Source organism: Microcebus murinus, chromosome 7 (assembly GCF_040939455.1).
Source record: "Microcebus murinus isolate Inina chromosome 7, M.murinus_Inina_mat1.0, whole genome shotgun sequence".
NCBI classification, from domain to species: domain Eukaryota; kingdom Metazoa; phylum Chordata; class Mammalia; order Primates; family Cheirogaleidae; genus Microcebus; species Microcebus murinus.
Genome location: NC_134110.1, coordinates 21,787,170 through 21,815,108, shown reverse-complemented (window position 1 = coordinate 21,815,108; position 27,939 = coordinate 21,787,170). Strand labels below are relative to the sequence as shown.

The window sequence follows — 27,939 nt, the reverse complement described above, 5'->3', positions numbered from 1 at the left end:
AAAGTTGTTTTAAAAGGGAACAATATCATGTGTTATCTTCTTAATAATATTAACTGCTCTACATAACTCTTTCTTATATATTCTTTTTTGTTTTTTTTTTTTTGAGACAGAGTCTCACTCTGTTACCTGGGCTAGAGTGCCGTGGCATCAGCCTAGCTCACAGCAACCTCAAAATTCCTGGGCTCAAGTGATCCTTCTGCCTCAGCCTTCCAAGAGGCTGGGACTACAGGCACACGCCACCATGCCTGGCTAATTTTTTTTCTATATATGTTTAGTTGGCCAATTAATTTCTTTCTACTTTTTTTAGTAGGGATGAGGTTTCGCTCTTGCTCAGGCTGGTTTCGAACTCCTGACCTTGTGCGATCCACCCTCTTCAGCCTCTCAGAGTGCTAGGATTACTGGCGTGAGCCACCGTGCCCAGCTCTTATATATTCTTAATAAACCTTCACAACATTATAGTGTGAAGAATATTACCTTTTTTTTTTCTTTGCCGAGGAAGAAACTGAACCGCACTTGAGTCACTTGTCACAGTTTAAAAATTAAAAGTTCTGCTAAGTAACAGTTGGGACTAGTAAAGAGTATCCTGACTTAATCTTTCCACAGCAAAATGCTGTCTCAAAATCTCTTAATACAACTTGGCCTAAAAATGATTTTGTAAATGTTAGAAACCATTCTTTAACAAGAACAGACATTCTTTTAAAGATTAAATTCACTGAAGATACCCAGGAGATAATTTCAGCCTGTTTTTAACTGCAACGCTAGCAAGAAATATTTTACATAGCATCCCAGTACACACATGCACATCCATCTGTATATCTAATTGAAACAAAAATTTCAGAAAACAGGAGGTTCCATTACCATATGGAATGCATTCTGATTTTTCCCCCATTGCCAGTTGCAAACCAGTAAATGGGTTAGACTACCCTCTGATGAGTTGAAGTTAACAGTTTTAAAAAACAATGATCTTTAGATTTTTTGTTTTATATAGACAAATTAGAATGTCCCAATGAGTTTTGTTACCGATAATGATTACTTTAGGACTATAATACCTTTATTCCAGCAATGACTACATTTTTCAAAACCAAATCATTTTTAGGCCTGGCACAGTGGCTCATGCCTGTAATCCTAGCACTCTGGGAGGCTGAGGCGGGTGGATCGCTCAAGGTCAAGGAGTTTGAGACCAGCGGGAGCAAGAGCGAGACCCTCGTCTCTACTAAAAAAATAGAAAGAAATTAATTGGCCAACCAAAAATATATAGGAAAAAAAACACATTTGCCTGGCATGGTGGCGCATGCCTGTAGTTCCAGCTACTCATGAGGCTGAGGCAGAAGGATTGCTTGAGCCCAGGAGTTGAGGTTGCTGTGAGCTAGGCTGACGCCACGGTACTCTAACCCAGGTAACAAAACAAGACTCTGTCTCAAAAACAAACCATTTTTAAAGTTCCATTTGGAATAGTTGGAATAATCTGTACATTCTTAAAATATCCTGTTTTGACAAATTTTCATCTTGAAGATAAAATTTTTTTAACAGCAGACATTTGGAGGCAATTTAGCAGATAAGGTGGATAATTAAACATACTGTTAGTACATTTTAGATATATAAAATAACAATAAATTATATAAATATTTCATGTTAGCATCTAGTATTTTTATGATTAATCTTATAACAACTGAGGTTAATTACTGTATATTCATAATTCTATAAATAGACAAAAGTATTTGGTAAAAGATTTATAGTTGAAATTGTAGCTGCTTAGGGTGTGGTAACTGTTAGAGATTAAGGACACAAGCAAGGGTATGTCTCACCTGCTTTCAAGAAAATGAGGTAGAGAATGGGTTCTAATCCATTAAAAAATGATAATTTATACTAAAGTCCAATGTGAGAGAACCTAAACTACTTTTTCTGCTTATCCAGTGTATTTTTCTTAATTGTAATTATTTTACTTATGTTTTCGTAGATATGAAGACTTTTGAGTATCTATTCTAGTAAACATAATTCTATGAACAATTTTGTGGTTAAACATTTGTGTTCCAATGTTTTTGCTGAAATGATTTAGCTTGAGTAGTCATTAGACATTTTGCTGTCTTCTTTCCATGCCCTCACTGTATAGTCCAGATTTATTATATATAAATAACAGAATCTTAATTCTAATGTTCTACTATATGTTAATTTTGTAACACATCAGTAAAGTTACTATGTTGATTTCTTTTTTGTCCTATTTTTTCATTATCTGTGAGACAGAATCTTTGTTTTCACTGGCTTTTAATAGTTTGCTTCCCATTTCCATTTAAAAACAAAAAGTCAAAACCTTTGTTCCCTATTCCTTCTCCTTGTTTTTATTTCGCGTCTGCTTATTATTTTTATTTTGCATTTATCTTGATACTGGCAGTCATCTTCTTTTCATATTTATCTTTTTAATCACTAGCTAGAGATGATTGCTATGGAAAATCCTGCAGACTTGAAGAAACAGTTGTATGTGGAATTTGAAGGAGAACAAGGAGTTGATGAGGGAGGTGTTTCCAAAGAATTTTTTCAGCTGGTTGTGGAGGAAATCTTCAATCCAGATATTGGTAAGTATTTTAGTGATGTGATTATGGTGTCATCTTTTTGAATTAAGAATTTTTTTATCTTGGTTTATAAATATCCTCAGCCATGAAAAGCAGAAGAAAGGTGGTTTTGGTGTGAATTACCTAGAATCATGGGTAATGACTAAATTTGTGGATTTTAGGACTGATTTGTATGACTAATTTATTCAAGTTCTTATTTAGATTACTTAGCCACATATTCTAATACAGGAAATTATCTCTTTAGTAAATTGAATTGAAAATAGTTTAGAATGGTACATTAGAACAAAGGGATTTTTTGGCTCTTTGTAGTCTAAAACAGTCGTCATACTCATGATGTTCCTAAAACATGAGTTTTAAAGAACAATGGCTTGAAGAATGTTGAGAGAATGTCTCACAGTTGTATCATGGTCAAAGTTTAGAAACACCAGCTGGTAACAAATTAATTAGGTTTACTTGGTGTAAGATTTCTTGGAGCTTAATATAGTAATGTTTCCTCCAAACTTGAACTCTAGAATCTAGAACCCCTTTGCTGTGCTGCATCTAATAATAATTGCCTCCCAGAAGAGTTTTTATTGAACACAGTTTGGGAAAGGCAAATGTGATGACATATGTTAATCTGAAAGTGAAGGATCAGAGTTTCAGTTTTTTAGCCTCCTTTCTTATGATAGACAAAGTAGAACAGGGATAAGACACAGACTCTTGGATAGTCGACTTAATTGGATAATTCTGAACTGGTTCAATTTTTACACTATTAACTACTTAGTTACTGGGCTTGCTTATGTTTAAAATTGAGTGCATGACAATATAGGAAAAGGTTTCCACTAAAGATACCATCAAAATTGGGAGAAATGTGGCATACAATAATGTGCATCATTTCCCTTAAATTTTGAGACTTGAGCTGTTATATCCTGTTGAATACTGAGATACATGTACATTGAATTTACCTTTCTGTTTTTGTTTTTAATGAGCTACACACACACATATATATGTACATATAACTTGTCTGTATTCTAGCCAATGTTTATTAATAATTAGAAGGCTATGCCATTTATATGTACTTTGTTCAGAGTAAACCAAAGATGTAAGACCATGCCCTTTTTGAGATAGAAAATTAATTTATAAACTTCATAAGGAATTACTTTATAAGCTTCATAAATTTGGTAAACCCTACCTCTAGCTTCTGATATATCTAGAAATGTTAATTATATGCAGAAATATTTTTACAAAAAAATATACATTAAGCAGTTCCAATTGATAGTAAGGTAACTGAAATAATGGCAGTAGAAATATCAAAAAGGAATATTTTACAAAAGGCATCCTTTATGATGCTTTTCTTTTAGGGACTTGAAAAAATGTGCCCAAAAATGGAATCTTCTTGGACTTCAAAATTGTTATCTTTCATATATGGAGATTAGAGTAGTGACCTAGATAATTTGTATTCTGATTAATTAATATTAGTAATTTATTGCTCTTGAGACTAAGGATATGCATTTATGACATTTCACCATATTTATTATTATTTGTCACCTATTCTTTACCCCATTAATACTGTATTTGTAACTAAATGAAGTTCTTAGCACTTCCATGGATGTTGTAACTTTGCCTGTAAAATATGTTTAGATATAAACTGAAATTCAAGTATGAATTGGGTAATTTTTAAACCATTATTTCATGAACATTAAATTTGCATTAGAAAAATGTCCTAAGGTTCATTTATGCTCTTAGTGACAAGGAGACATTCTAAAGTTCCTTTCTTTTTAACTTAAAAGTGAAATTGAAGGAACATTTTTAAAGCTTTAAAAGTTCTTATAAACTGATTTTAAAATATATGCTGTATTATTTGATTTTTTTGTTCTACTGGAAATTACAGAATTTTTTTTAGACTTGATTCTTAAAATATTTTCATCCAGTTTCTTAGTAACAACTAAAAAGTTTAGTGAAATGAAAAAATTCTAAATTCAGTTAGAATATTTATTTTCCCGTAAGACATCTATTTTTTAAAAAGGAAGAGGATAATTCTTAGTAATGCTCACTCAGATAGGTAAAATCAAAGATTCCAATTTTCCAATGAGTGTTATTAAAAAGGTCACCAAGTTAAGTTTTGAATAGTGAAGACTATGTGAAACTGAAAGACTACAGAACTACTTTTGTTTTACTTCTTGGCTAATAATTAATATATGTATTAAATAGCTTTGCCTATCTAAGTTATCGAGTTTATTTAAATTTATGTACTTGGAATTATATTTGTTAGAAAAATGCTAGAAAAATTTCATGGGGACCATTGTCCAATTTTGAAAAAACAAATGAAACCTTTTCTTACTCTGATACAAAATTGTTTTTTAAAACAATACATGTTGTACAAATATAAGTAATTACATTTTTATAAATGAAACTTTTAAAAAATATGATAGCCTTTTTTTGTTTCTGTGTTTATTTTCAACCATGGAGTAGATAAAGTTATAAGTATAAATTAACTTTTCATATATGTTGGTAAAAGAGTAGAACATCGGCATGCAAAATCCTGTCGAAAAAAAGAAAAAAAAAAAGAGTAGAACAGTTCAATCTTTAATTTGCTTATTACATTATTTCCTTGGCTTCTTAAAATTAACATACCACCATTTGCCACAATTTATAGTAACCAGATATATTTGGGCATTGTTTTCTCCAGTGCTAATATAATAGAAAAAAAATTTTTACACCCCTACTACTATATAAAAAATATGTTTTATGTGTGTAATTCTTTTCAATTTACATTTGTATTCATCAGTCTTTAATAAAATACAATAGTAATGTATTTATTTTTTAAAATCATTTCTTATAGGTATGTTCACATATGATGAATCTACAAAATTGTTTTGGTTTAATCCATCTTCTTTTGAAACTGAGGGTCAATTTACTCTGATTGGCATAGTACTGGGTCTGGCTATTTACAATAACTGTATACTGGATGTACATTTTCCCATGGTTGTCTACAGGAAGCTAATGGGGAAAAAAGGAACTTTTCGTGACTTGGGAGACTCTCACCCAGTAAGTTCTTTTGTCATTTTTTAATTTAATATCAGATTTTATGTAAATGAAAAAATACAATTTAATATATATAAACATTTTTAAAGTTTTGTTTGCAATCTTTGTCGATGTTTATATTCAATCAGATAAAGGAGTTTTAATTTGACTGAATTACCATAAATACTTAAAAACTCGAAGGGGAAAATTTTTATGCACTACTGTCAGCAAGCAGCTTTTATAAGATTGATTCTATTGAGAAGTATTTTTAAACATTTTATTTGTTTTTTAATGAAATCGTATGAGATTGCTAAATGAAATCAGAGCTGCCCTGACTAAGGGTCTTGATAGCTGCAGTTAGTATGTCTGTTTCTCTCTCCCACCCTACTTCCTGGCCCCCGACCCCAACCTTGAGATACCCCAGAGGTTCTCTTAGAACACAGTGTAAAATCTGTTGCTAAATTGATGGTATGGGACATCATCAGTGACTGACAGTCGTTCTCTACTAGGCTGTAAACTATTTGAGGAGCAGGAGGGATACTATCTATGTGTTAATTATTGACAAAGTTTTTGTTTTTCTCTAAGCAGAGTGATACGAACTATTTGTTGTATTTGTAGTTCTGTGGTAGCCTCAATTTTCCATTTCTGGTTGTTAGGTTCTGTATCAGAGTTTAAAAGATTTATTGGAATATGAAGGGAATGTGGAAGATGATATGATGATCACTTTCCAGATATCACAGACAGATCTTTTTGGGAATCCAATGATGTATGATCTAAAGGAAAATGGTGATAAAATACCAATTACAAATGAAAACAGGAAGGTAATGTTTTTACATCATCCTTGCTTTTATCTCTTTATTAACAATTTTGAAAATGTGTGCTCGTGATTTTTAAAGAAGTATATAGTATTGTCCATACAGAGAACTAAGAAATCAAGTAACCGAGTTCATGTAAATGATAGCACCACAGTTTTCTAACTTTTGAATATTAGCTGGTATGAGAGCACACAGTGGGACACTAAACTCCTTTTAGAGAAAGAGGACATGAAGTAGGAGATGGTAAATAGCTAAGTGTGTCTGTAGTATAAAGCAAGAAGCAGGATGTTTCTTATATTAAGCTGTAGAGTTAAAAGAACTTCATGATTAAGGTGCTTACCACAGAATACATGAAAATTATATTTAACTATACATGTTTATACTATTTATGATAGAAATACACTTCTAAAAAGTATTCTTTATATCAGATTTGGATTTCTATTGACTAAAAATTATTCATCTGAAAATAGGAATAACCCAGAACATTATAATCCAGGAAAATTATGATAAATATGTGTTATACCTTTAAGAAGCATGTTTATATTGATAATTTTTGGCTATTGTAGTCACTGGGGATACAAAGTACATTTTCTTTTTAATTTGGTATAGTAGTTTTTATGTATCAAGGAAAACTATAGCATTTTTAATGAACTGAACACAGGAGGTAGCTTACCAAATATTCTTAGTAGAAAACATGGGGCTTCCTGGTTTGTTCAAATCAAGCACATTATGGTTTATTCAAACTGTTGGCTTTTATAAATAAATGAATACATGGTTTACATGTGTCTCTGCTTGTATATGTATTTGAGGTAACCAAAAAATTACATTGAGGCTCCAGCTTTTATTCAGTTCTGTTTAAATACTATCAAAAATTAAATTTTTATGTATAATGATTTTATGTACATGGCCTTTTTACAGTTTAATATTGGGTATCACAGAGACCTGTGAAATTGTAAGAAGTGTTTTCCTTTGTATGTGTAAAATTTGAACTTTAAAAAATATTGCCGAATGTCTTTTCCTTGGGAAATAAAAACAAAACAGCTATGCAGCCCAATTACTTGTGCTCTGTTTGCATAGCATATTATAACAAGTTCTTGTGGTTAATGTCTTCTACAGGAATTTGTCAATCTCTATTCTGACTACATTCTCAATAAATCAGTGGAAAAACAGTTCAAGGCCTTTCGGAGAGGGTTTCATATGGTAACCAATGAATCTCCCTTAAAGTACCTATTCAGACCAGAAGAAATTGAATTGCTTATCTGTGGAAGCCGGGTAAGAAAAGCAGATGTCTGCAAAAAAAAATTATGTATCTATTCATTGTTCGTAATGGTGTAGTATATAAGATATTAAAACATACTTTCTTGACTTTCCAGAATCTAGATTTCCAGGCACTGGAAGAAACTACAGAATATGATGGTGGCTATACCAGGGACTCTGTTGTGATTAGGTGAGGTGCTTAATTCTTAAAGGGAAGATCTGATTCACCAAAGGGGTGTGTGTGTTACATTTCAGACCTTTGTCTCTAGGTACTACTTCCCAAATAAGCAAACTGACAAATTCTCATCTATAAAATCAGAAATATGTTTGTAAAATAATCACCAATTTTTAGTGTTAATCTTGTGATTTATTTCATAAATTTAAGCATTTTATGTAAGTCTTATGTTTTTTTCTGCATTTGGAATATAGATTATTTCTGGTGATTCTGATGAGAGTATGCTTACTGTTGGTTAGAAGATGATGAAAATAAGACTACCTTTGAATATTTCTTTCTTTTGAACTCTGTTTTTGAATTGCTGTTACATAGCTACCTATATCAAGCACCTTTTGTGTGAAATGGTACATTCCTTTATTTAATGCTTAAAATAGGATCACAAGATACAAATTAGTATTTCCATTTTATACCTTAAGAAATTGAGCCTTAAATTCTCCCAGAAAGAGTTAGAGGTTCCCAATTCTGTCTGCTCCAAGTAAATGCCCTTGCTACTATTCTGTCTACTTTCTGTACTGTGTATGCTATCTAATCGTGAAAGACATAGGGTTCCTCAACTCCTGTTAAGATTGGTAAAATGGACAAAGATACCTTTTGTCACCCACTGGTGGAGTGAGATGAGTAGACATGCAGATAACTTCCTCTAAGCTGCCTCCAAAAGTTATTGCTTTAAGTCTCTCAAGTATGTAAACACCAGAATGAATATCAACTTCTAGCAATAAGTATTATTTTATGTTAGTTATTTTTTATATTACACTTGACCCTTGAACTGCATGGGTTTGAACTGCGTGGTTCCACATATGCTTGGTATTTTTTCCCTGTCCACTCAAATGTGTATCCAGTATTTGTGGGGTACATAGCAAACCCTGTGTACCGAGGGCCTGACTTTTCCTATGCAGTTTCTGCAGGGTTGACTGCAGGACTTGAGTTTATTTGGATTTTGGTTCCTGTGGGTGGTTCTGGAACTAACCCCACACGTATTCTGAGGAGTAACTGTATATCCCATTATTTTCTTTTGTTCTGTTATTTCATGTCTTTCTGCATACTTTTAGGACATTACTGATTTTTAGGACATTACTGATATTTTCTTTTTATGGTACACCCTTGGTCATTTCTAACTGCAGCAGTGGTGAATGTATTTACTCTTAGCAACCACTGTGCTGCTCCTCACTTGGCATTTCAAATGTGATCATAAAAGGTTGAGATAACATAGTGATGAGAAAAACCCATTTGTCAGTCACAAAGAATATCATGGCAGTATGTCTATAATATTGATCACTGACAGGATTTTTAAGTTTTAATGAATATAACCATTCCTGTTTATTTTTAAATTAATGTTTGTGTATTCTTTTTCTATCATTTTATTTTTAACCTATGTTGCTTAATTTGGAATGAGTGTCTTGTAAACAGCACATAGTTGTCATTTTTAAAAAAATACAGTTAGTCTCTGCCTTTTTATTGATGTGTTTAGACCATTAATATTTGAGGTCCCTATTGATGTGTTAGGGTTTCATTCTGCTGTCTTACTATTTTTCTGTCTTTATTTATAATTCCTTGTTTCTCTCTCTCTGTGTCTTCCATAGGTTACTTGAACTTTTAGGATTTCTTCTTGATTTATTTATAATGTTCTTTTTTGTGTATATTGATTTCTCTCCCCCCGCCACCTTGAAGACAATAAATATGTGTACTGATTTCTATAGTTTTTGTCATAGTTGCTGTGGCCATTATGTTATAGATATATTATTTCACTGGTATGAACACCACCACCTTGAGTGAAATGTGGAAACCTTGCTTTCAGTTAGGCCTTTTTCCCCACTTTGAAATGTTATTGTCATGAGTATTAATGCTGTTAGAATTTTTGTATCAATTATCAATTGATTTATAGAATGGGAGGAATGGTAGTCTATTGTGTATACCCATATTTCTGCTATATTCATTCTTTTTTTCCAAGATTCCATCTTTTATCACTTCCCTTAGCCAGTCTTCAAAAGCAGGTCTGCTAATGAGACCTTTTAATTTTCCTTTGTTTGAAGGTGACTTTATTTTCCTGTTATTCATGAAGAAGAGTTTCAAGCTTCTTAAAACTATAGGTTTGTATCTTTTTCCAAACATGGAAAATTTTTAGCCATCATTTCTTCAAATACTCTTTCAGCCCCATTGTCTTTTCTTGTTTCTAGGCCTCTAATGATATGAATGTTGAGTCATTTGTTATTGTTCCAAATGAACATGAGGTGCAGTTCATTTTTCAGTCTATTTTGTCTCTTTTCAGATCTCTGTACTCTGTCATCTTCACTCTACTGTTGAGCCTATCCAATGATTATTTTTCTCTTAATGTATTTTTCTGGTCTATAATTTCCATTTGGCTCTTTTTTTACTGTAACTTTTGTTTTTTTTGCCAAGATTTTCCATTGTTTCATTTGTGAAACAGCAGAACTTGTAATTGCTTGTCAAATCATTTTTATGATGACTGCATTAAAATCCTTGTCGGATAATTTCAACATCTTACTCATCTCAGTGTTGGCGTCAGTTGATTTTCTTTCCGTTATATGATTTTCCTGGTTCTTGGTGTGACAGGTAATTTTTGGATTGTATCTTGGACATTTTGTCTATTATGTCAGAAAACTTTGGGTACTTTCAGTTTTTTATTTTCGCAGGCAGTCATCCTGTTCAGGTTTTGCATGCAGGTCCTGGTGTATTTTTGTGGATTGTGGTTCCAATGACTAGTTTTCAGACCCTTTGTGGTGGTGTTTGGTTTGCTTCATTTATGCCTTTCCATTGGGGTTCCTGCTGGTGCTGCATGAGCAGGCGTCTCCAGGTAGAGCTGTTGTAGGGTGTCTTTGGATAGGGTAAGAGTGCCCCTGCTGGCTCTCCATTCCCCAGAGATCACTGTGTGGGCCTTGTGCCTTTTGTGGCCAGATCCACCTTGCTGAGGTGACTGGCAGGGAAGAAAAGCACTTCCAGGGTTAGTTACAGCAGAATTTCTCCTGCCAGTGCTCAGTAGCCCTGTGTCTCTGATCAGTAAGAAGAGTCTCAGGCATGGTTTCATTTCTTTTTGAGGTTTAAGATTTTTATTCTTTCTTGCTTTTGTTTCTAGAATATTATTATGTCTTATACATCCTTAAGTTTTTTTTGGTTTAGTTTTAGTTTCCTTATATTTGAGGTGATTTTTTTCATTTTATTTCTAATTATTAGGAATGAATATTTCTGTTAAAAGGAAATTATTATTTCCTTTTATTTTTAATTATTCCTTGTCTTCTGATATCTTCCATCTCTGACTTAGTTGTTCTTTCATAGCCTCTGTTATTTTTAAAATTTCTTTTAGCTGACTTTGAAATTTGTGTACAGTTTTCATTTGTTTACAGTTTTCAATTTGTTTACAGTTTTCTATTGGCATATCTTTTAGTGTACTGTCATTCACATGTACGTGCATATACTCTTTCTCTGCTAATAACTTCTTAAGTGTTTTTCACTGTGACCCTTTTCTGTTACTCTTTTTTTTGTGAAACGAGTTTCCCATACTTGCAAGAGGGAAAGATGGGCCAAGATAGCTCTTATTGTTTCAGGGGACTCATTAATTTTTGTAAAATGATCAAAAATATGGTCTTGTGCTTTCTGAAGTTGTCTCTCCTGCTCCCACATGTATTTGAACCTTTTTTTTTGTCTTTATCATCTTTTATCTGGCCCATTTGAACATTATTCTCAGCAGTTTCTTTTTGGTGCAAAGTTTATTTTGGAAGGGATTTTGGTGTTCAAGATTTTTAAGGGCCCAGAACTTATTTCATCATGATCCCTTTGCAATTATCTGCAAATTAAATCTTATAGAACTTTCTCTAACTTTGAGCTGATGTTAGCAAATGACCTTTGCTTTCCATCAGGTTGGCAATTTTTAGATTATCTTATTCTCAAGGCTGTAAGAAACCTAGTCAGTTACCTTCCTTCTGCTTTCTTACCAACCAGGTCTTCTAGTTTTCAGTGCATGGTTCCTATTCATTTATATGCAAGGGTTCTTGAGAGATACCTTATTACCTAGTTTTGTTGTAGATAATGCCTGTGGGTCTTTGGTTTTCCCATTCAGTTTGCTCTTTGGGGAGGAGGAGATTGGGAAGGAAAAAAGCAAAGACAAAAGTAAAATTACTTGTCACATGCACCATCATCTTCCCAGAACCCCTTATTTGTCTTTCACCTGATTTTAGTATTTATTAGTATCACTACATGAATTCATTATTTCACTAGGAATTACAAAATGGTGATTTGAAAAAAATTTTGTTTTTATCTGTTTGTCCTGCACATATACCTGCCATTCTTTTTCCTTATCAATGTATCCTATTTGATTACCTTGAAAAGGCATGATGAAATATATTTATCTTTTTGAGAATAAGGAGTTAATGTAATAATTTTAATGGTGACAGTTGAATTTGGTTTGTTGGTTGGTTTTGCCTTTTTGAATATTGTTATAAACTCATGGACTATTTTTTTTTTTTTTGAGACAGAGTATCACTCTGTTGCTCAGGCTAGAGTGAGTGCCGTGGCATCAGCCTCGCTCACAGCAACCTCAATCTCCTGGGCTCAGCGATCCTCCTGCCTCAGCCTCCCGAGTAGCTAGGACTACAGGCATGTGCCACCATGCCCGGCTAATTTTTTCTATATATATTTTTAGTTGGTCAATTAATTTCTTTCTATTTTTTGGTAGAGACAGGGTCTCGCTCAGGCTGGTTTCGAACTCCTGACCTTGAGCAATCCGCCCGCCTCGGCCTCCCAAAGTGCTAGGATTACAGGCGTGAGCCACCGCGCCCGGCCTATTTTTTATATTTAATATGTTGCATAGTCATTATTCTTAAGCCTTTGTGTGCTTGTAACATGACACTATTAGATTTTGAAATTTTTACCTCACCTTGAACATTCTAAACCTTGGGTCTGGAATAAATCATTTTTCCAAGGAATTACTGGGGAATGGCAGTTAGAAGTCAGATTTTGGGTGCAAGGTATGACCTTTGTTATTTAATATTATTACTAGTAGGCCATGTCAGTGGGCAGAGCTAGGAAGAAACTTTTCCCAGTATGTCCTGGGAGTCACCACGTATCAATGCAGAGATGTAGATCACAGTTTTTTATATGGCTGAATATTGCTACATTGTGTGGATACAGGATAGATTATTAATATTCATGGACATAGAGATTATTTCCAACCTTTTGCTGTTAGTAGTAATGTCACAGTTAATCTTCTTACACATATATTATTCCATACCTATGTAGTGTTTCACCAAAATAAATTGTTGGAGGTGGGATTGTTGCATCAAATGGTAGCTGCATATGTAATTTTGTTAGATATTGCCAAATTCTCCTTCACAGAAATGTAACATTTTGTATTCCCATCAGCAGTATAAGGTAGAGTATCTCTTTTCCTACAGCTTTCCAAACAGAATGTGTTATGAAACTTGGATGTTTATTTATCTACTAATTTGAGAAATCTTATTTCAGTGTAGTTATAAATTGAGTTTACCTCATTATGAATGAGAATGGGCATCTCTTCTTGACTTAAAAGTTATTTGTATTTTTTATATAGTCTTTTGCTATTCAGTTGGTCATTTCCTTTTCTTCTTCTTCTTCTTTTTTTTTTTTTTGAGACAGAGTCTTGCTCTGTTTCTCTGGGTATAGTGCCATGGTGTCTGCTTAGCTCACAGCAATCTCAAACTCCTGGGCTCAAGTAATCCTCCTGCCTCAGCTTCCCAAGTAGCTGGGACTATAGGCATGTGCCATGACACCCAGCCAATTTTTTTATTTTTTAGTAGAGATGGGGTCTTGTTTTTGCTCAGGCTGGTCTTGACCTCCTGAGTTCAAATTATCTTCCCTGCTTGGCCTCTCAAAGTGCTAGGATTACAGGTAGGAGCCACCATACCCACCCTGTTTTCTTGATTGTTAGGAACTTTATACATTAGAGAAATTAGCCCTTTAACTCTAATAAGTTTGCAAACATTTTTTTTTCTAGTTTATCATTTGAGCGTCCACAATTTTTTGTCAGGTGAAAGCTTTTATGTTTATGTAGTTAACGATTAATTTTTTCCATTATTCTGCTTTGATATGATGTATTTCTTTAGTTTTATTTCATTCATTTTCTTGCCTTATTTCTAGACTCTGTGTCTCCAGTAGAAATTTTGGTCATATTGCTACTCCTTTGGTTACCTTATAATAAAATTAGCTTTTATTTCCAAAGTTATTTTGCATGTTTCTTTAGTAAATTTTTTAGTATCCTCATTTCTATTTTCAGATTTGTTTATCTTTCTCTGAGTTTTGTATTTTTTTTTTTTTTTTTTGAGACAGAGTCTCATTCTGTCTCCCAGGCTAGAGTACAATGGTATCATCATAGCTCATTGCAGCCTCCAACCCCTGGGCTCAAGCAATCTCCTGCCTCAGCCTCCTGAGTAGCTGGGACTACCGGCTCGCACCACCATCCCTGGCTCATTTTTCTATTTTTTGCAAAGACGGTGTCTTGCTCTTGTTCAGGCTGGTCTTGAACTGTTGGCCTCAAGCAGTCTTCTCACCTCAGCTTCCCAAAGTGCTAGGATTATAGGCATGAACCAGTGCGCCCAGTTGAGTTTTGTATTTTTGATTACTGGTATTCTTTCCTATCTGCTGTTACATTTTCTATCGTGTTAGAACATGGTGTTACAGATTTCCCATTGTTTATGACCGAATTTTTTTGGACCTGCTATTAGTAGATCTCAGGAAGGAGTGGAAAGGAATTTGGGTAGTTTAGTGGCTTAGTTGAATGGATCTCACTTCTGTTGCTTTGGTAAGGGCAGTTTCTTTAGTGTGTGGTCTGTTTTACATGGTTCAGCACCTTCAGATTCTTCAGTTCCATCTGGCTTAATTACAACCTGTTTTCATCAGTCACTTCTATCCCATTACAGCCAGAAGCTACTATCAAGGGAAACTTCTGCCTCACAGGTGCCCCTCTTCCCTTCAGGCATGCTGACTTCCTGATACTATAATTTCTGGTCCCAGGTACTTTTCTGTAGCCCTTCCTTTTAACGACTCTTTTGCCAGTGTTCTAACCTGTTGTCAGTATTTCTCTGTTAAGGTGAGTCTCTGATCTGGTATGAACCCTAGCCAGTATTATTCTGCATACCCTGCTCTTCTACATAGCTCCTGCAGGACTCTGCTAGTATAGATTCAAGTGCTAACTCTGCTGGTCTCAAGTATTCATTTCCCCATTTACATAACATTTGGAGTTCATTACTCAGTCTTCTAGTTTTACTTTAGGTGTAGATTATGGGTGTTTTTATTTCTCTCCTTTTACCTGGAAGCTTCATTTCCTCTTCAGCTTTCTAAATAGATGCATTCTTATTTAATTCAAAAATTTAATGTAGCACATAACACTTATAAGAAGAGAAAAATTTTGTTTAGTAATTGTTCTCATTAGATAAAGGATTTTTAAGTTTTTTTATAAAGACCAAAGAAACAACTCCTTAATAATTAGCCAGACTGGTCACTGTGACCACTGCTGATCTGCTACTTCCTTTGGGGTCTGTCTCCCCTCCTCAAGGGTGCCCTTCAATCTGCCTCCTTAGGTGTTGCTGGTTCAGCAGGCTTCAGAGCCCCCCTGCAGTGTGAGGAAGCATTATTACCACCCACTGCAGGGCAGCTTTTCTGCTGTGACAGAGGGTCTGTGCTGCAGCAGACTTGTTTTCTCTTGCCATCCACCCCAAAAGGAATGATGTAAACTGGGGTCTGATGCCTTTAAGATTAAGAATATCTGAGAGAGAGCCTCCTGCAAGTTCTGTGTCCAGTTTCCTATTGCTGTGTATTTCTTTATTGTTTCCTCAAGGAACTGAGGGATGGATAGGGAGTAAGTCAGAGTGGCAGGCAAGGGAAGTGGCAAGAGATTAGAGAATGCTAAGAAGTCTAGTAAAGCTGCTGATTTATGCCAGAATAATGATGGTGCCGTAATAAAATGCCAGCATTTTGGTAATGAAAATAATATACTAGAATACTAAAATATCAAAAACTAGAATTGTACTTACTGATTTGGGAATTGTGACATTCTCTGCCAGGGTTCTGGAAAGAACTTCTAAAATCAATACTAAAATGTATTCTATAACTAAACACTTTATTTTTTTTTGTAAAATCTTGAAATTTTTTAGTTTTGAATTAGTGTATACATAAGTTTTATGGATAACTGTTATTCAAACAAGCATGCCAAGATTGATCTTTATGAGCTTATATTTTAAAAATCGTAATAATGTTAATAAGATTCATTATAACATGGCTTTTACTACATAGGTTTTAGGAATGCTGCATATTAAATCATTCTTTTAAAATAACTATATGTGGCAGAAATATCAGAATAATTTTCCATACACAGCTCATACTACTTGATAAAAGTGTTCCAGTTCATATAAAACTTGTATACGTTTGTATTACTGCTATTAGGTATGTAGTTGTTTGGGGGATTGGGGTTTTTTGGTTGTTGTTGTTCTTTTCTCTTTTGTCCTTAAAATGTATCACCTCCCCCCCCCCCCCAAGGTTGAGTAAAGGATAAATAAACCAGGAGAGTACGGGAGAGAAGGGATAGATAAAATATATACTCAAAGGCATCTGGAGTTAATTTTTCACAGTATTCCTTTCAGTCTTTTTCAATTCACAGGATTTTGTCTTTTATTTGTTACTGAGTACATGTTGTGATTATATCTTAATTTATATAACAATTTCCTATTCTTGGACATTTATGTTTTCCCAGTTTTTTACTGTTGGGAATAATGTGATGAACATAAGTTTTTATGTATTTAGGACTATTTAAGATAAATTTGCCTAAGTGGAATTACTGAATCACCAGAAATGAATCTTCAGAGTTTCTGATAATAACTTTCAAGTTGTCTCCTAATATGGCTTTAATACAAATCATAAGCTTATATTAGTGCTAGTTATAATGAATGCCAAACTAAAATTAGTATTGTATCTTTTCTCATTAGGGAGTTCTGGGAAATCGTTCATTCATTTACAGATGAGCAGAAAAGACTCTTCTTGCAGTTTACAACGGGCACAGACAGAGCACCTGTGGGAGGACTAGGGAAATTAAAGATGATTATAGCCAAAAATGGCCCAGATACAGAAAGGTAATTATTAAGTTGTGACTACATACCTACCAGAAACCTTCCATGCCACATCACACATGTGTGAACTGTCATTCATCATATCTTCTGAGCATGTTTGCGATTTTGTATAGAAATCTCCAAATTACATGAAACATTAGTTGAGAGAATATTTTGCTGTTATTGTGTGAGGAAACTTTTTAAAAATTTCCCCAGTTAAATATTACGGGATTTACATTGGCTTTGAATTGTTCAAATTAGTATGATTCCTTCATTTTTTGGATTCACAATTTATTAACTGAAAGTCATATAATAATCGATATAGAATGGTTTAAGTGAGGCTCATGAGGTTGTTCAGCATTAGGTTATGCTAGAATCCCTAGTTTCATAATTTCGGCATTTAACTGTATTCAACTCTCAGTATTTTGAGGAGTGAATAGGGACCGTACATGATTTAATGATTTAAACATATAGACACATTTCTATTAGTATTCTACATTATTTGATACATCATGGTGTTAATGTAATGTAAATTTATTTATATTTGTTATCAAGTCATTTTTATAATCATATTGCTAGTGTATTTCTAATAAGCATTAAAGAGCACAGACTTTGAAATCTCGAAATCCAGAGTTAAATATTTTCTCTACCTTAGAGTAAGTTACTTTCCAGTGACTTTAACTCTAAAGTTGGTTTACTGATATCTACTCTGTAAGCTTCTTGTGCAAAGATTTAGTTACATGAACTACAAGGGTTAGATACCTAAAACACTATCTGGTATACACTTATAACTCCATGGACACAATATGTTAGCAGCAGCGTTAACATTGAGTAATTTATAGGATAAAGAAAAACTGATTCTCAGTATTTCACAGCAAAAAGTTTATCCTTATGCTTTGCATTAATGTCATTTGCATCGCTAAACATCTTGACTATATATCATCTAAAAATAGGAGGATATAATACTAAGTGTATTTCTCATTACTTACTATTTTCCTATTTTCCCCCCTTCTCTCTATTTAGGTTACCTACATCTCATACTTGCTTTAATGTCCTTTTACTTCCGGAATATTCAAGCAAAGAAAAACTTAAAGAGAGATTGTTGAAGGCCATCACATATGCCAAAGGATTTGGCATGCTGTAAGACAAAACAAACAAACAAAAAAAAGGAAGGAAGGAAGAAGAAAAAAGAAAAAAAATTAAAAATTTAATAAATATAATGAGGGATAAATTTCTGGTGGTGATAGAGTCCCAGTACAAAAAGGCTGTAAGATAGTGAACCACAGTAGTCACCTATGTCTGTGCCTCCCTTCTTTATTGGGGACATGTGGGCTGGAACAGCAGATTTCAGCTACATATATGAACAAATTCTTTATTATTATTATAATTATTTTTTTGCGTGAAAGTGTTACATATTCTTTCACTTGTATGTACAGAGAGGTTTTTTTCTGAATATTTATTTTAAGGGTTAAATCACTTTTGCTTGTGTTTATTACTGCTTGAGGTTGAGCCTTTTTGAGTATTTAAAAAATGTATACCAACAAAACTACTCTCCCAAGGAAAATATTGCCACCATTTGTAGACTATATAACCTTCAAGTATGTGCTATTTTTGTCCCTGTATCTAACTCAAATCAGGAACTGTATTTTTTTTTTTTTAAACGATTTGCTTTTGAAACTTGAAGTCTTGGAAACAGTGTGATACAATTACTGCTGTTCTAGCCCCCAAAGAGTTTTCTGTGCAAAATCTTGAGAATCAATAAAGATGGAAGGGAGAATTTGGAATGTTTTAATTGCAGCCCTCAGAACTTTAGTAACAGCACAACAAATTAAAAACAACCCATGCCACAGTATGTTGTCTTTATGTGTCTTGCAATGAACTGTATCAGTAGCCAATCCTCTTTCTTAGTATGAAAGGACAGGGATTTTTTTGTTCTTGTTGTTCTTGTTGTTGTTGTTTTAAGTTTACTGGGGAAAGTGCATTTGGCCAAATGAAATGGTAGTCAAACCTACTGCAACAACATTAGAAAGTTTGTTGTTTATTATAAACAAAAAGCATGTGAAAGTGCACTTAAGATAAACTTTTTATTAATTAACTTGTTACCTAGATTTTAAATAGACAATCCAAAGTCTCCCCTTCATGTTGCCATCATCTTATTTAATCAGCCATTTTATCAAGGCACATGATCAGTGTTGCAACCTAATGGAAAGGATGGCTACTGTGCCTTGAGTTACTTAATCATACAATAAGCTGACCTGGAACTGAATGGAACTATTACTCCTAAGAATTACATATCCCCAAAGGCTAAATTTTACTTCAAAAAGTGTTAAAAATTACTTTCATGTACTATGGAAAAGTACAAATAGATTTAAATTACTGGATATTCAGAAGTAAGTAGTTTCCCCCTTTCCTAGTCTTCTGTGTCTGTGATGTTAATTTCTTTTATTGCATTACAAAATAAAAGGATTATGTATTTTTAACTAAGGAGAGACATATTGATATATCCTTTTACTGCAAGCAATGGCTAATGTGCTGAGCTTGTGCCTTGATGATTGTTTTACTGATTACTGTACATCAACCTGATGATTTGTTTGAATTTGACAGGAAAAATATGGCTTTCAAATCATTGGAGGGGAAAAAGGATGTCTTTCAGAATTATTTTAATTCTTTTAGTAATTGAAATAGAACTGTTATGTACCATAATGCTAAATAAAACAGTGGCACTTTTCACCATAATTTAGTGGAAAAAGAAGACAGTGCTTCCGTATTGTGATAAGGTAACATGAAGTTTTTTTGGCCAACCTTTAGAACACTGCTAAGGTACATACACTACCTTGATGATGGGACTATAGTCATCTTAAAAGACTTCTCATCCACTGTGCTTCTTCTGTATAATGAAAGTAATGAAAGTGAGAAGAAGAAAAATTAAATACTCTGGGGGCGTTTTATGTAATAAATTCGTGAAGAAATTTGTGCTTTTCAGTTCTCCAATTTTATTATCACTACAGTATTGAAATTCTACAGTTGTAATAATGTATCTGTATGAAAGTTTTTAAGTGATAATTGAGATAGGTTATCAGGTATAGAATTCACATCAAATAGTCTTTTAACAAAAGTCAAAAATAAACCTCCTCTTAAAATTTTAAGAGAAATTATTTGTTACACATACTAGCTGCTCTTGCTTAGTAACTATGCTGAGCATCTTACTGCTTCTTTTATCTATGCTACCTTTTCACTGTTCACTAGAATGTCACTGAACAATATTTTAAGAAAGAGGAAAGCAATAGAAATTTTGACTGTAGTGGCTACTTTACCCCATATGTTATGCTATAAAAGTGCTTTTTGGCCCAGATATTCTCTCACATATTTTGGTTTTCTTTGAATTGGCCCACAATCTCTAGGAAGCTCAGAAGGGAAAAAAATGAACCATAAGCTAAAGTTACTGGCTTTCCCAATAAATGTAAACTTTCTGTTACCTTTTATTATTATAGAACATTTCAAACATAAAAACAGCTTGCAGCCAAATTTTTCTGGATTCTGGCAGCTCTAGCAAATGAGATGAGTGTCCTGACCCTACTTTCCTGGTCTGGTTAATTACGTGATAAAATCCAATTACAATTTTGTTAGCTTTATTTTGGGATATATGCTTCTATAGGGAGGGAAATACATATCAAAAAAGAACTTGAAAATTAGGTTTCAGAGAATTTGCTGATATTATTCATTTCCTCTTGACACAGACATCTTATTGAAAAGAAAAAAATAGTTGTAATTGGGCACTAATCACTCCCTGTTCCCATAAGAACATTGCTGTGCTGGGCCCCTTTTAGGGTTTTTTTTCCAAAAATTTCATAGACTGTCAAGAGGAAGAACTATTTCCAAGCCTGTGCTGTCTTCAGTCTTTTTCTCCTTACCTGCTTATTGCAAAAATATTTTTCCTGACCTTCCATCAGCCTTCATCTAAGGACCATCTGTACTCTTCCCACCCTTCCTGGGCCACCTGAGAATCCAAAAACACAACTTTCACTTGCACCCTCTTACCTCCTTTTATCCCACAGTGTTAGTGTGTACAGAATTGCCTGGAGAGGCTGGAGAGTTTTTTAAGTGCAAAGTCCTAAGCTTTTCCTCCCCCTTCCTGTTCAATCCTGTGGGTGGGCATTTGTTAATCACTGGAAGATTTTGATGAGGGTGTGGGTGGATTTCACTGTGTGAAAGGCTGTGAATCCAGTGCTGCTTCACTGAAAATGTTCTTCTCAAGAATACTCATAAACTCCTAATAACTCTTGTCATTAACCTTAGCAATACCCTAAACTTGGGCTTCAGCTTCTCTAGTTTTTTTCCCATCCCAGCTTTTCCAAATCCTAGATGGATACTCCTCCAGTTCTACTTAAAGTTCTTACCATGTTTCCCCGAAAATAAGATAGGGTCTTATATTTATTTTTCCTCAAGAGGACACCCTAGGGCTTATTTTCAGGGGATGTGTTATTTTCCCTTCAAAGCCTCAGCTTGCAGCACACACAGGATGGCTGGGACCCGACAGGGGGAGCTGACCTTGGTGGGGCTGCCCACACCTTTCCGGTCACCTGTGAGATAGTAGCTGTCACAATGGGGCAGATGAGAAGGGCTGCTCATCTTTACCACTCCAGGACGAAATGCATGGGTTGTGCAGATACGCTGCATAGCCACTCCCATCACTAGGTCTGATTTTCGGGGTAGGGCTTATATTGCGCAAATGCTTAGAAATCCTACCAGGGCTTATTTTATGTGTAGGTCTTATTTTCGGGGAAACACGTTACCTGTACTTGCCCAATTCTTTCTGGTTAACTTCAGTCACTCCCAAAGATTCTTCCCCAATTTCATATCTTCTGCTCAGATCTCTATCTCCAGGATGTCTTTCTGGTACCTCCAAAGTCAGTACACCTGAAAATGAAACTCTTCATCTTGCACCTGTACTGACCAATCTTTGTTTCTTTTTAAAATTGTCACCTACACCCCAATTATCAAACTCTCTCATCCCTCAGTTGTCACAGCTTGTCATTTATTTCTCCTCAGGTCCCTCCCATCGCTCCTCCTTTATTATACTTCCTTTCATGCCCTGATCCTCTGATTCATGTGGACATTCTTCGTAGCTTCCTAACTTAACTCCTTGACTCTAATCTCTTCTAATCCTTTTTATTCTGCTAAAACACAGTTTTGCTAATATTAATATTCTCTGTCCAAAAACTTTTCTTTGAATAAAATCTGTAACTCTGGCATCCAGTGCCCTCCACAGACTAGGCCCCACCTACCTTTCCAATTTTGCCTTCTAGTATAGGCACCTCTCCCTGCAACCCTAGGTAGCATCTTCACTTTGTCATGCTTAATTATTTTATTAATATACTTCTCAAATACTCTTCCAGACCAAATTTTAAAAATACCTCACCCATAAAGACTTACTCAACCCCCAAAGTGCCTCTGATGCATCTGTGGTAACACAGCATGGTGGGGCACATTTCTTATTTGAACAGTGAGGAGTCACTGGAATTCTTAAGATGTGTTTCAGGGGCTGCTTTTGATAAGATCTTTTCCACATTTCAGTTTTGTTAATGAAGCTTCCATTAATTTTTTTTTTTAACCATTGCCTGGATTATAAGTTAGTTCATAGTGGAGATTGTTATTTTTGTCTTATCCTTTTGCCTTTCATATGTAGTAGGTGTGTGGTGACTTTGTTAAAGGATTGCCTCCATCTTTCTGCTAGCTTGTCGGTGTTCCCATTGGAATGATTGAAAACAACCCAGCATGCAGTAGAATGTTCAGTGAAGCTTCTTGTTTGATCCATTTTTGCATATGGTACATTGTAGTGATCTAACTTTACTCTTTGGTATGTGAATATCCAGTTGTCCAAGTGCCAGTTGTGAAGACTATTATTTTCTCAGAATGGTCTTGGCACCCTTGTGGAAAAACAATTGACCGTAAATATAGGACTTTATTTCTGGACTCTGAATCATATTCCATTGCTCTATATGTCTATCCTATGCCAGTGCTACATTGTCTTGATTACTGTAGCTTTGTAGTAAGTTTTGGATTTGGGATGTGTGGATCCTCCAACTTTATTCTTTTTCAAGATCATTTTGTCTATTTTGGGTTCCTTGCATTCCATATGAATTTTAGGATCAACTTGTCAATTTTTGTGAAACAGGCAGCTGGGATTTTAATAGGGATTGTGTTGAATCCTTAGATCAATTTGAGGAATATTACTATTTTAACAGTATTAAGTTTTTCAATCCATGAACTTTATTTTTCTTCCCATTTGTTTAGATCTCTGGTTTCTTTCAATGGTGTTTTTTAGATTTTAGTGTACAAGTCTTGACCTCTTTGGTTAATTTTATCATATGTATTTTATTCTTTTTGATGCTGTTACAGTTATTTTCTAATTTTCATTTTTGGATTATTCATTGTTACTATCTAGAAGTACAGTTGATTTTTGTATAATCTTGTATATTATAGCTTTTCTGAACTCATTTATTCTAATTTTTTTGATTCTTTAGTATTTTCTGTATATAAAATCATGCATCTGTGAGTAGAAATACTTCTTCCTTTACAATCTGGATTCTTATTATTTCATTTTCTTGCCTAAGTGCCCTGGCTAGCACCTCCAGTAAAAAACTGAATAGAAATGGCAAGAACAAATGTCTTTTTCTTATTTCTGATTTAAGGGGGAAAGCACTAAGTCTTTCACCATTAAATATGATGTTAGCTGTGGATTTTTCATAGATGCTTGGGGTTGATGAAATTCTCTCCTATTTCTAGTTTGTTGAGTGTTATATTATCAAAAAAGGGTTATTGAATTTTGTCAAATGCTTCTGTATCTATTAAGATTGTCATGTAGTTTTTGTCCTTTATTCTGTTAATATGTTGTATTATATTGATGGATTTTGTATATTGAACCAACCTTGCATTCCTGAGATAATCCCACTTGTCCATGCTACATAAACCTTGTTCTATGCTGCTGGATTTGGTTTTCTAGTATTTTATTTAGAATATTTGCATCTGTATTCACAAGATATAATAGTCTGTAGTGTTCTTTTCTTGTTATGTCTTTGTCTGGTTTTGGTCTCATAGAATGAGTTGAGAACTTCCCTCCTCCTTCAACCCAGTGAGAAGATATGTTTCAAATGAACTACTTACAGACCCTGAGCTTTGATCTTTGGATGTTGGGGAACACAGAAATGGTACTTGACTGTTAATGTAAAGGGTTCTAGGATAGACATTCCTGAAGTGGCCTGTGACAGCTAACTAAAGGGTACTTCCACCATTGGTGGGGTTGAGATGTGTGTTTTCCATAGGCCACAGGTGGTCACTCTAAGTGATAGGCCATAAGCCATCTTGAAAATTAGTCTGCACAGATGGGCTTCGTGACTGGAGCCAGGCACCCAGCAGCTAAGTTCCATTCAATGTAGAAGCTGTTGGGGGAGAAGAGATTGCAAGCTCCTAGCCAAGCCAGAGAATTTTAGTTGGGTTTCCCAGCAGGGGGTACTCCAGGGAAGAAAGCCATTCCCCACCCTACCGTAACCACTATCACCAGCAATCACTACCTAGTATCAGCAGCAGCAAAGGATCCTTTTCTCTAATCCCCTCCCCTCCAGAAAGGTGAGAAACAGCTCTTGAGTAGGAAAGAAGGTGGAGAGAGGAGGAGAAAAACTGCCCACACATTTGTCTTCAGGGTTCCCACCCAGAAGAAGGCCTGAGCAAGAGGCAGAGTTATGTTTTCAGTTGAGAGAATTTGGCATTTTAATGTTTCACTAGTGTGAGTTTCTTAATAACCAGAGAAATAAATGTTTTATTTCCAGAAAGTGACCTGAAAAGCTACATGGACTGAGATTTCATCCCAGAAAAGGAAATCCAGAGAGTAGGCTTGTAAGAACAAAAGGGTTATTATTTTCTACCCCTGCCCTTCCTATACACAGAATCTTCATTAATTCAGAAATCTGACCTATGGAAAGGACTGAAGACACTTAGGATGATGATATTTATAAGGAAGATTTCTATAGGAGATTTTAAAACTTGCTTCTATTCCTATTCCAACTGAAGCATGAAATTTTTTCCTTTCATTAACATTTACTGGGCAAATACCTATTGAATATATGCCATTTTGTAGAGTGCTAGAATTTTCAGGTTGAATCAGAGCTGCTTTGTTGACTCAAGGAGTCTATTATAATACAGGAAAACAATCAATCAATTTGGGCAGGGCATAAGCACAAACCACTAAGGGTAAAAGAAGTATTTAAATTTGGGCAGAGAATTCAGATCCAAACATTTTTCAGATAGGTGGTGAAAGGCTAGCTGAATCTTAATACATAAGCATTTAGTAGGCAGATAAGTGGAAGGCATTCAGTATGCCTGAGTGTAGGGCTTGAAGAGATCAGGATGGGATTGGGAAGGAAGACGGGTCAGGATAGAGGGTCTTGCAAACCATACTAAAGACTTTGGATTTTATTTTGTAGACATTGTGAAGCAAAAATCCTTTATATTTTATATCATATTTTATAATATGAACTGGAAGATTGTGTCTATGTGGTCTTTGTAGTTAGGAGATTGTTGCCTCTAGAAAGGCAGTCTAAGACTAGAAGGGTGGCCACAGTCCAGGGCATGTTGGAGACTGTGACTGGGTAGCTGATTATATATACTCTTGCCTGTGTAAGCAGTTGAAGAAAACTCCCATATTTTTGGTTTGGGTGACTGGGTGGATAGTGTTGCTATTGGGTCCATGCAACGGGAGTTTTTAGAGGGAAAATTAGCACAGTTGGGTCATGTTTTATTTAAAAATACAAGTCTAGAGAGAAGCCTACACAGAAGATAAAGATGTGTGACTCCAATGTGCCAATCATAGCTGAACCTGTAGGCAGGAACATTATCAGGGAAAGGGAATAGAGGAAAGAAGGAGAAAGATGGAATCCCTGGAGATGCTAACTTTTGGGAGTTAGACAAAAACCCACAGGGAAGGAAAATGAGAATGAGCAGTTCTTTTATTGGCTTGCTTGGTTTTAGCTGCTCCACTGGACGTACTCCAGCCTCCATGAGGGCAGGGGATTTGTGAAGCCATACGGTGGCCAGAGTGTCTCAGAAACTCCCATCCTCCTCCCTACTTATCTTCTGCACACCACTGACAAAACCTCCCTTACCCCAATCTCCACTCACTGTAGCTTTCAAGAAGGGCATATGTAAACTTACGGTTGTATACTTAAAGATAAATTGGCCAAGTGAAAACATTTTGAAACGTATATATTAACTACAAAATTATAAATAACCCTCCTGAAGGTCCTATTGCTATGCCTGACACTGCTGGGTTTGACTTATTTCTCAGTGAGTCCAAAAGGACACAGTAAGCAAATCTAATCTGTTCCTTGAAGCAAATGAAAATGTACCTTTGCCAAGAGGTAATCGCCTGTGGCAGGAAAAAAACCACCAGTTGCTTCAAGGTGAGATTGAGCAGGAGGATCCCATCTTGCCACAACTAGATGGTATGTATACACTTGGGCCCCAGACTTACAGATTTCTCCAGAAGATACCAATAAATACTATAAGAATGGTTCCTGCATGTGAAAAGTGATCTAAGATGGAGCTTTTCTGGCATCCAGCCACTCCTCACACCTTCCTCCCGCTGTGCAGGGACAGCACAATTTCACATTGCTCTTAGGAGTGTAGCTGGTTTCGGAAAAGTGATAAAAGGAAAAACAACTTATTTTCTATATATCCCTAAGAAGGTGGTGAGTAAATCTATCAAGTTATCCTAAATAATTTATGAGGATCTCTTTGTTTCCATGCCACTCCTCTCTAACTGCCCTAGTTTCTACTCCCACCATCACTACCAAGTCACACTTGGAATCCCATTATTCAATTAAGGTTGGCTTTTTGTTTCTCATCACAACCATCTGGGTGCTTTAAATTGCTTCTACATAACCATCCCATAGAGGAAATTAATAAAGTGAACACACACACAAAAACACTGAATTCACATGAAGTGCAAGCAGCTGTGGGACAGCACATGCCCGTTCCAGGGGAACAGGAGGGGCTCTGACTCAGGTAGGCTTCACTCCAGTCACCTGCTTTCACATGGGACACGGTAAACCTACAGTTATTTAGCCATGTGCTTTATAACATAAATTCCACCTTATAAGGTTGCTTTTGCAGTCATCATGGACCTTAAGTATTTAGGAAATTATAGAAATAATAAAGAGAGCCCTACCAGTAGTCTATTCATATTTAATGTAAAATTGCCACTTCCCATATATATCTCATGACCACCTAATTGAAGATGAAAATATTTTAACTGTCTTATATGGCTTCAGGGAAAAAGTGAATGTTGACCGACTGTTCAAGGGGCTTAAAGCATCCATCCAATATCTAATTTTGACAATATGCTAAAGTAATTGAACTTGAAGTTTTGGGGTAAAACTGGCCTAAAAGATCATTTGCCCAACCCTTAGTATACAGATTAAATTTAGGTCCCAAGCTGTGAAGTGCTTTGCCCAAGATCACTCTGGCCATTCCATTTATATAACTAAAGCTAAAAACCAGAGAGCCTCGACCTCCCACTGTGCTCATTCCACAGCAGCATGCCAACTGGACTTCAGCTCCCTTCAGTGGGCATTGTCGTTATTGGCGTTATTGTGAGGAAGCTCTCCAGAGGGCTTGACCATTGGGTTTGGGAGGGGGAACACTCCAGTCAACTAACTTTCATTTGTTGAACTATTCCTATTGAAAAAAAGGTCAGAAATTAGAGCCAGGTCCCCATTCCCATTCCAGTTCCGTCCCCAAGCCACTGAAGAAACAAATTTACTAAAGTCCCCCAAATTACTGTCTTTTTCTTTTACAGTAAGAGCAATACTGCCAAAAGGTTCTCCAGAGTCATGTTTCTCCTAGATATTTCTCCTTGAAAACTGTTGTTTAGCATGGAGATGAAGCCTGGCGTGAGAAGTTCCAGATGCCCTGATCCCAGC

General features: G+C 35.2%; 1 protein-coding gene across 6 annotated transcripts in view; it reads left to right on the top strand.

The window, feature by feature from the left end:
• UBE3A (ubiquitin protein ligase E3A) overlaps positions 1-23,953 on the top strand; it is a 113,658-nt gene extending 89,705 nt beyond the window's left edge. For all 6 annotated transcript variants that reach the window (XM_012759897.3, XM_012759898.3, XM_012759900.3 and 3 more), the window contains 7 exons: positions 2,426-2,570; positions 5,389-5,594; positions 6,227-6,391; positions 7,502-7,657; positions 7,759-7,832; positions 16,844-16,987; positions 17,987-23,953. In XM_012759897.3, the coding sequence (XP_012615351.1) occupies positions 2,426-2,570; positions 5,389-5,594; positions 6,227-6,391; positions 7,502-7,657; positions 7,759-7,832; positions 16,844-16,987; positions 17,987-18,107 (1,011 nt within the window). In that variant the 3' untranslated portion in view covers positions 18,108-23,953. The remainder of the gene's footprint in view (positions 1-2,425; positions 2,571-5,388; positions 5,595-6,226; positions 6,392-7,501; positions 7,658-7,758; positions 7,833-16,843; positions 16,988-17,986) is intronic.
• Positions 23,954-27,939: the final 3,986 nt, after the last annotated feature.